The 9,881-nt window shown below is 33.9% G+C and overlaps 1 protein-coding gene across 1 annotated transcript; it reads left to right on the top strand.

The window, feature by feature from the left end:
* The first annotated feature begins 3,812 nt into the window (after positions 1-3,812).
* On the top strand, positions 3,813-7,589 carry LOC145136374 (proton pump-interactor 1-like). Its single transcript, XM_079070496.1, has 7 exons — positions 3,813-3,990; positions 4,690-5,050; positions 5,137-5,331; positions 5,431-5,610; positions 5,701-5,895; positions 6,003-6,632; positions 6,990-7,589. The coding sequence occupies exons 2-7, from the start codon at positions 4,739-4,741 to the stop codon at positions 7,308-7,310; spliced, it is 1,833 nt and encodes a 610-aa protein (XP_078926622.1). The 5' UTR covers positions 3,813-3,990; positions 4,690-4,738; the 3' UTR covers positions 7,311-7,589.
* Positions 7,590-9,881: the final 2,292 nt, after the last annotated feature.

Genomic DNA, 9,881 nt, shown 5'->3' with positions numbered 1-9,881 from the left:
AAACCTAGCATTATTATTGCTAAGTTTTAGTCTAATCTTTATTGCGACTAATTACTAGTTTGGATTCATCATTATCACAAAATCTACTTTCATGATCTATCAAGTAAGGAACAACCAGGTAGGATCATATCGGAGGTAGGGTCCGTTTGGTATACGAAGTATACTGTTTGGAAATCCCACTTTAAACACCTCACTAAATCACAACCTAGACATCATCCCCGTAAGTAGATCAATTAGTATAACGACTTGGAATCACTAATAAATCTTGTTTATAAGTTCATAATAACGATAATGAACTTAAACATAAGTTATACTTAAAGTAGGGTAAGCATAACTCACTTATCGGGGGGGGGGGGGGGGGTTTGGCTAGGAACCAGGCTCTGTGGGGGCGGAACTTTTGAGCTGAAAGCTCTTCTTCTCAGAGCCTTCTGGCGCTCCGGGACTCGCCTCTAACACCTAGGAGGTGCTAGAGAATGGAAGAGAGGGTTTGGGGGTAATGAGAGAGAAAGAAGTTGAAAGGTGTGAGTTTTGGGGGTGTTCTATGCCTCTATTTATAGGCTGTCTGGGGTTTCTCACGTCGTGAGCCTTGCGTAGGCACCAAGGCGAAGCCTGGTGCTGACACGTGGCGCCGGACGCAGGTAAAACAACCAATCTTTAAAAATTCATAACTTTCGCATACGAGCTCCGTTTTTTTATGTTCTTTATATCCACGTGTAGGTAATGACAAGATCTATGACTTTCCTTTTGACTCCATTGGCTAATTCTCGACCGATTTTAAATTTAACAGTATGAAAAAATTACACTGTTAAACGACCGTGTAAAATTATAACTTCTACATACGAACTCCTTTTTCGTATGTATTTTTATCGTTGAAATCTTATTAATGAGATATTCAATTCTCATTAAGGTTGCATCGGCTAAAAATCGATCGATCTAAAATTCGAATTCCGGGTTGCGCACTGCTATGCTAAATCATAGAAAAATCATAACTTCCTCATACGAAGTCAGATTTGGACGTTCTTTTTATGAACGCTCTTGGTTTAACCACAACTTTCGTTTAGATTGCTAAGGATAAAAAGTAATTTATCAAAAATTCACTTTTTACGTTACGCGGTGCAGTGCCGGTTTAGCCGTAAAACTTCGACGGGACATAGCTTCTTCGTTATAACTCGGATTTCGGCGTTCTTTATATGTACGAAACCCTTATGACATATACTATAACTTGGTTAAGATTATTCATTATAAATAATATTCTATCAAAAAATCATTTTTGATGCTTATTGTCTATAACTTAACTAGCCCGAATCTGCGGGGGTTATAATAGCCGAACCGATTGAGATCTTTTGTGATAACGAGGGTGCGGTTGCTTTAGCAAAAGAACATTGAGATCACAATCGCACAAGACATATACAGAGAAAGTTCCATTATATAAGGAAGCTAGTTGAAGACGGAGACATCATTGTGAGCAGAGTACCATCAGAAGATAATCCAGTTGATCCGCTCACCAAACCATTATCTCAAATCAAGAATGATGCTCATACTAATTTTATTGACATTAGATTTGCTAGTGAATTGGTTTGATTACATAATTTGTAGTTTGATCATATTGAATGATTTAGATATTTTGATTTGGTGATTATTAATAATATGTTGCTATGTTACATCATATTATCTGTGTTCCTTCTTTTGCATGTTTAGAACTACTTCCACAATAATTTTTTATTCAAACTTCCACAATCAGTCCTACTCTTAGAAGATAGTAGTGATTTAAGATTGTTTTGGAGTATTGGTAGATTGTTCATAGAGATGAACATAGCTAAGTCTTGTGACCAATACTAATGAGTACTTGCAAATAGAGATTTTAAGTACTAGAGCAACCACACTTAAAGATTACTTCATAGATCATGTCATGAGTAAATTAAGAGGATTATACTTCTTATTTTTAAATGGAGATGCATGAGGTTTTTTTTTCTCCAATCTGTTGTGTCTTTGTTTTTCCCCAACGTTGTCCGTAACTGGAAGTTATACAGGGTCTGACTAGATATTACATTAGGAATAGTACTGACCTATATAGTGAAAATTTATTTGATCCTTCTGTCAAGAATGGAGAAGTAGGTATCTCTGGGCCCCTCATTGATTTGGTGTTGACAAAAAATGTTTGTCCAGCCTGAGACCGAGTTAATTAGATTCAATAGTTAGTCAAGAAAAGTCACCACAAGTCGGTATCGGGAAACATAATCTTGAACTGTAACATCTCGATTTTAACACAAAATTTTATTTTTATTTATTCAAATATATCATAGTATAATTACATTATGCGGAAAACATGATGTGAATGCGTGTGTGTACAGTTGAACCTTGCCCTTCTCACGAATCAATGAGGTACGTGAAAATTTTTTATAATAAACTGGATAAGCACAAAACTTATCGAGTTCCCCAAAATACCAATACCACAATACATATACAATGCATACACATAATGACTCATGACCTCTTTTTCGATCCACCAATAAAACACATAATGACCTTCAACATAAAGCTGGTCCGCCCCTTAGCCTTCAGCGTAAAGCTGGTCCTCCCGAGTCTATTGGCCTTCAGTATGCAGCTGGTCCGCCCTCAACTTCCCATATAATATATTAATACATATATAGCAGATAAACAGTTCCACATAACAAGCAACTAACTAAGCTATTCTAGTGGCCTAATTGCATACTACATAACAACTACATCCTAACATGCAAAAGATACATATTAAAGTATACGATATAGTGAGAAAACTACTCAGACGATTAACAGTTTTCTTCTGACAATCCAACTGGCGGATAACACGCCTATTAATTATTAACTTATAATACTATAACTTATTAACAAAGTTCTCAATAACGTGAGGCGTGAGCTTGGTGGCAAGGTAGAAGTTAAGTCACGACGAGCCTTGGCGAGCCATGACGTTTTTCAAGGTGTGATTAATTAATATACTTAAAAATGATAAATCATATAATTATTGAATTTTATCAAATATTTCAAGTTTTTAGAAGTGTTATATTAATATTTAATATAAAAATTTAACAAAAACCCAATTATTTTAGGCCCAATTAGAAAAAACTAAAAAAAAAGAATAACAAAAAATCCAAAAACTTGCGTCATAATGCAATAATGCGCGTCTTGACACATTTATGGATAACCCTTGTTACAAAGAATACAATGAAGAAAAAAGCTTAAACGAAGTTTGTATAAAAAAATAATGAAAGTTCAAAGTTGGATCATTTTCATATCTTTTTGTAGCAAAATATATATATATATATATATATATATATATATATATATATATATATATATATATATATATATATATATATGACTTCCCGACTACAAAATTTAGAGTGCAATATGACCATTGATGTTACAAAAACACAATGAAAAATATTCAAATCATGAAACAGACTGGTATGAAAAACTTATAAAAGTTCAAAGTTAGAAGAAAAGAAATTAGATTTTTGCAGTCAACCTAAAATTTTTATAGTCAACGCCTCAAAAAATGACGTTGTGTTGGCCCAAATTGTGGCTATGTGAGACATTTTCGTGATATTCATGGCTATTTTCTACAAAATTATTTGAGAGATAGCTATTATGATTCTATTCTCTATATTCTATACTAAAAATAACAATCTACTTATAATTTGTTTCATTTTAGGCAAACCAATAACAAAAATAACAATCCACTTTTTTTACTTTTATTTGTTGAAGTATCTAAAACGAGAAAAAAGAACTATTAATTTACATACAACCAAAAGGAGCCGACTACTTTCACTACATCCATCTATATATACACACACAATCGGTAAACGCTGGACCTCCTTCTCTCTCTAACCCCAAACTCCCAAAAGGCACAGAGATCTATCAAACCCTCGCTGACCATTTTGTATCTCGATCAGGGATGCTTTTTACCCAAATCAGGCTTCACTTGTAATACATCTGTTCTTTCGATTTCTGGTAAGACTGTTTTTTCATATGTATTTATTCATTTCTGTAATTTTACTGTTTTTGTTTTTCGTTTCTTTCTATCCTATCCGTTTCCATTGATTCCTTGTTTATTCGTATCGATCTCGATCCTTGTGGATAATCTGGGGTAATTCTTGTTGAATCGGATCTGGGATTTTTGAATTTTGGTTTATTGATGTGTACAATTCAAATCTCGTCAAGCCTACGATCTTAAAATGGTTTTTGAATTCTCATATCTGTATCTGGTTTAGAATTCCGATTAATCTCGATGAATGGACGCGAGTGAACTCTTGTTTCTTTTGATTGATTGTTTTCGATGATTTATGACCTATATGTATCCTGATTCCGGATCTTGTCTTTTCGGGGACGATTCACTTGATTGATTGTCACTAATAAATGTTTAATCAGCACCTCTATTTCATACGATGAAGAACAAGAAAAATCGTCTTGGATGCGCCTTTAAACTGATTTACGAATTGAAGTTTATTTAGCAAACAACCGGTTATAATCCAAATTTTTTTATTACAATCAGATTTCGAGAATCAATTTCGTTGTAATGTTACCGATCATTAAGATAACTGTAAAATGAACTAACTTTTCTTAGATTCAAGCGCCCGATTTTCACAAACTTGAATCAAAAGGGTGTTATCTTATCTATTTTGACTGATTCCTTTCTTCTTATTTCATCAGGGTTTTCAAGTTTCAAGGGTTATTCAAGTTATCATATCTTGAAGAAATCATGGGTATCGATGGTGAGTCTGATTTGGTCCATGTGTCTGTTGAGAATGGGAAGAAAGAGAGCAGTATCAATGGAAATGTTGCTGAAAATGAATCTGATTCTGTTCGAGTAGAAAAAACACCCGAAATCAGCTTTCCAAACAATGCAGTTGATGAATGGCCTGAAGCAAAAAAGTTTCATTCAGTTTATTTTGTTAAATTCCGAACAGTTGAAGACCAAAACCTGAAAGCAAAACTCGATCAGGCTGATAAGGAGCTTAGAAAGCTTAATCAGGCCCGTGATCCCATCACTGAAAAGCTAAGGGCAAAAAGGGTAATAAAGAAAAAGTTAATCTTTATTAATCTTTGACCTTACTTATTGTGTAAATGATTGTCTTACTATTTTCTTGACTTTTGTAGACTGAAAGAGCACAAGTGATAGGCCAATTGAAGGCATTAGTTGAAGAGAAAAACCAATTTAGGTCAATCATGGATGAGAAAAGGAAAGAAATTGAACCTCTACAACAAGCATTGGGTAAGTTAAGGGGTCCAAGAGATGCCAATAGAGACAATAGAAGTTTCATTTGCTCATCTGAAGCCGAGCTTAATGAAGTTGTAAGTCTTGTTTTTAAGATATAGTTAAAGAATTAAATTCTTGAAAGTTGTTTTCTTGTTTAATAATGTTGTTCTTTTTTTTGGTTGTTTTTTGTGTAGATTAAGAGTATGCAATATCGCATTCAACATGAAAGTATTACTCTAACTGAAGAAAAACAAATCATTAGAGAAATCAAACAACTTGAAGGGACAAGAGATAAAGTTATTGCCAATGCTGCTATGAGGGCTGAAGTTCAGAAATCTGTTGGTGAAAAAGATGCCATTCAAGACCAGGTCAAAGTAAGTCAAACCATTGTTTATAAAAATGACGCCATAGTAAAAAAGAAACAAACTTTATTAATCTTTATTAATCTTTCTTTGTTTTTTTAGCTTATTGGTGTTGATCTTGATGGGGTCCGCAAAGATCAACAAGCTATAAAGGCAAAAGTGAAGACACTTGAGGCTGAAAAAGAAGCCATAAATGGTGTGATTGCATCTCTAGAGGAGGAGTTGCATGCGGTTGTTGAGAAAAGGGACAAAGTCTATGACAAGATTCGTGAGTTGAGGAATAAACGTGAAGAAGGGGTAATCTGATCTTTTTGGTTATGGATATATAATATATTTTGTGTTTTGTGACATTGTTTGATCGTTTCTTGGGTTTTGTTTTGTTTTGTTTTTTTTTTGTTTTTCAGAATACTTGTTTTTACCAGAACCGAACTCTCTTGAATGATGCGAGAAGGCTGGCGGCGGAAAAAGACGTCAACGCCCTTAAAGAGCTTTCCACCTCGGAGGTGGACAAGTTTATGTTACAATGGAATGGGAGTAAAGCGTTTAGAGAAGATTATGAGAAAAGAATATTACAATCGCTTGATATTCGACAACTAAGCAAAGATGGGCGTATGAGGAATCCCGGAGAGAAGCCGTTGATTGCACCGGAATCACCGATTCCGGTTCCGGAGGCGGAGATTGTAGCAAAGCCGAAGGCGAAGCAACCGAAGGAAGATCCTGTTCCTCTGCCAACTCCGACGCCAGTTGAGAAAGAAAAAGATGATAAAGCCCAGAAAGAGGGGAATGCGAATGGTGTTGTGAAGGGTAAAAAGGGAAAAGTGGAAGAAAAAGAAGAGGAGGAGGAGGAGGAAGTTTTTAGGGTGGAGAAGAAACCGGAAGTGAAAGAAGTTGATGAGTCGAAATTGAAGGAATTGAAGAGAGAGGAGGAGATTGCAAAAGCAAAACAAGCTTTGGAAAGAAAGAAGAAGCTTGCGGAAAAAGCGGCGTTCAAAGCCAAAAAGAAAGCTGAGAAGGAAGCCGAGAAGAAGCTCAAGGTATGGAATGGAATCATTGATTCCGTTGGAATGAAAAAAAACTTTTTGTTTTTGTCGGATAGAATTGTACTAACCATTTTCTTGGTTTTCACTCCATACCCAAATGATTTTTTTTCAATACATCATGGAATGGAATCACAGATTCCATGGAATGGTTCATTCTGTTGGAAAGACAAAATTGCTGTTAGTTTTGTCAGATGGAATGGAACAAAAAAGTTGTTCCATTTTGTCAATTTTCACGCCTAAAACACTAGTGTTTTTTTTTCCCATTCCATCATGGAATGTAATGACTCATTCCATTACCCTGTTTGTGGTAATCACTCATTCCAATAATGAGGTTTGTGTGATTTGTTACAGGATAAGGAGAAGAAGGAGAAGAAGAAGATGCAGGCGTCTACACCAGCTGCAGAGGCGGAGGAAGCGGTGGCGGAAGAGGCGGCAGAGGCACCAGAGGAAGAAAAGGCGACTGAAACGGTCAAGATTCCAGTGAAGTCCAAAGAGCGGAAAGAGAATAATACAAAAATAAGAAGCAGAAGCATGAGGGGAAAAGGGCCGGAATCGATCTCAAAAGTGATACTTAAACGTAAGAAGTCAAACAACTACATGTATTATTATGCTGCTGCTGCTTCTGCGATTGTTGTTGTGCTTTTAGCAGTTGGGTATAAGTTTTATGCGTAGACAACGGAATCGGAGGAATGGGCCGGAATCGGAATCGGAATTGATCTTGAAAGTAATGTCGTTTTTTTTTAGTTTTGGATTCGTTTTTTCTTTTGTTTTCTTTTATATTTTGTATTTGAAGTTTGAGGACTTGATATATGGTTTAGAAAGAGGTAGTTGGAAACATGTACTTGAGAAGTAGAACTTGTTTTTTTTGGGTTAGTGTAATTTTGACATTTTGGTTTTTTTGATAAGAAACATGATGATAATGTTATGTGATATAAGTGGTTGTTATTGTTATTATTTTATTAGCTGATGATTAGGAGACAAAATATCCGAAACAATTTTTATTAACTAGTTATCAAGTGAGTTTTCTACCAAGGATAGTACTTCTAAAGAAATTAACAAAGTATTGTAGTTCCAATTTTATTTATAAATAAAAGCATGGTAAAAACTAAAAAGGTTTTCTTATATATCCAACTCTTTTAAAATAAATCAAAAAACCAAATAGACCCGATTCTTTAGAGGGTGTTTGAAATTTAATTTTAAAAAAAAAACTTATTAATTTATTGAGCTTTTGAAAAGTCATTTTGAAAAGTCATTAAGTCAAAAAAATTGTTTGACAATATGAAAATGATTTCTAAAATAACTTTTCATTAAACCCTTAAAAGATATTTTAATAAGTTAGAATATCTAACTTTTTCAAAACCTCTTATAACTTTATAGGTTATAAAAGCTAAAATACCATTTAAAAGATATATAAGTTAAGGCAAACATTTTAAAAAAAATAACTTATTGAACTTTTTTTATCACAAAAGTTAATCCAAATATTTTTAAAAAAAGACTTATTAACTTGTTGATTTATGGTTGTAAATTTAAATAAAAGTCTTTTCAAAATGTAATTCCAAATACCCTCTTAAAAAAGAAGGGTGTATAGTTCATTTTTATAACAAAATGATGAGTGCTCGGCGATTTAAAAAGAAAAATAGAGAAGACGTCAAGACGATGGAGATACTCTTACTTTTATTTCACCTTTATCTAATTTAAAAATAAAGAAATAAGGGTCCACATCTATTTACCATCCTTTGAAAAATATTTTTCAAAATGCCATATACTAGTAAATATATATATTTTTTATGCTTATCATGTTTCAGTAAAAGACTCCTCATGGATGCTGCCCAAAAAATTTCTTATATTCCAACCTAGTGTAAGGTTACCTAAAATTTGTATAAATGTGTCGAGCATATTGTTTGGTCTCCACATGGGAGAAATGTCTTTAGCTGATTCAAGAAACCACTATAAAAGTCTTTAGTGTGGCTACTATTTATAAGTATAATGGATATAAAGAAATAAAGAAAGAGTTGCATTATGTTGGTTTAAGATCACAACCAATCCTCTTCCACTATCTAGGCCAAGATCTTCATTTAAGAGTTTCAAGAACCAAGTCAGTTAGACTTGTTTCTAGATCAATAACAATCTATGTTATTGGGTATACATGGTTATTTGCATCTCTCCCTATTGTATTTAACAATTCTCCATTTACCTCACCTTTGAGATATTTGCATATTGGTCACGTAACTTACATTCGATTAACTATTAGGCCTATTTTTGGCCATACAAAATTGACATATAGATACCATACAGTTGATTTTTTTTATCTCCCTTATTTTTAACCTTGGGCTTGTTGGCAATTTTTGTCACTTAGGTAAAACAAGAGTCCCAAATTTAAACATTCTTTAACGTTTATAAGTGTCAATTATATCCGATTTGGAATGATCTTTCTTTGTAGATCCAAGTTTCATACAATCTAAATGTGCATAAGCTCACCCCTTCCCCGTTTCACATCTTGCTATAATTCTTGTATTGTCACACACTCACACTTCTCAAAGTAAAGGTGATAACCATTCGAAACTGCACAATTTATTAGGTAGAATATGTTGCGCAGGGAACTCAAAGATGTCAACAACCATTAGTTTCAACTTGTTCAGTTGGTGGTTGGATCATGAATCCTATATTTGGTACTACTCATTTGCCCCTCATTTCTTTCTCATTTTTCCCATCATTAGCATGGTAAACTTGAGCTCATATTTCATCTCTCATATCTCTCATAAGCATTATGTAAATTATCATCGCTCAATAAAATTTGAGAAAAAGGTGTCCTTACACTTATCTTGTGTTGTACTAGTAATGAATTCTTCCTCTAGTTCATGATCCATGCAAAATGCCATGTAGCTCTAAGCCACTTTGTTTAATTCGGAAAAAAGGTTCGTTTAATCGAGCAAATGGGTCAATCATATCGTCATCTGCCGAACCCATTATTGATAAATATGCAATGTTACACAGCCATTGTGCCAAAGAATGTAAATTACACATTTAAGAAACCAAGACCGAAGCTAAATAACTAAAATGACATTGATATGGCACCAAAGAAACTTACTTTGTCAATATATATCTTCACGTAACTACTTTAAATACCCAAAAAGAAAATTCTGATTAAACAAGCTTAATCTTACTGCTGGAGGATCGTCCCCGGACATCCCAAACAGAAGGATAGAAAGGAACAATATAATGGAAGGATAGAAATGAATGATA

The sequence above is a fragment of the Lactuca virosa genome, chromosome 9, assembly GCF_052849685.1.
Source record: "Lactuca virosa cultivar CGN04683 chromosome 9, Lactuca_virosa_CGN04683_v6, whole genome shotgun sequence".
In the NCBI taxonomy this organism is placed as follows: Eukaryota; Viridiplantae; Streptophyta; class Magnoliopsida; order Asterales; family Asteraceae; genus Lactuca; species Lactuca virosa.
The sequence above is the reverse complement of the archived record's forward strand: the minus strand, read 5'-3'. Positions and strand labels throughout refer to the sequence as shown.

Excerpts from the sequence above, each read along its gene's own strand:
- LOC145136374 (XM_079070496.1), top strand. The coding sequence starts at position 4,739 with ATGGGTATCGATGGTGAGTCTGATTTGGTCCATGTGTCTGTTGAGAAT. Across the intron at positions 5,896-6,002 it reads GGAATAAACGTGAAGAAGGG|AATACTTGTTTTTACCAGAA; the intron begins GTAATCTGATCT and ends TTTGTTTTTCAG. Across the intron at positions 6,633-6,989 it reads AAGCCGAGAAGAAGCTCAAG|GATAAGGAGAAGAAGGAGAA; the intron begins GTATGGAATGGA and ends GATTTGTTACAG.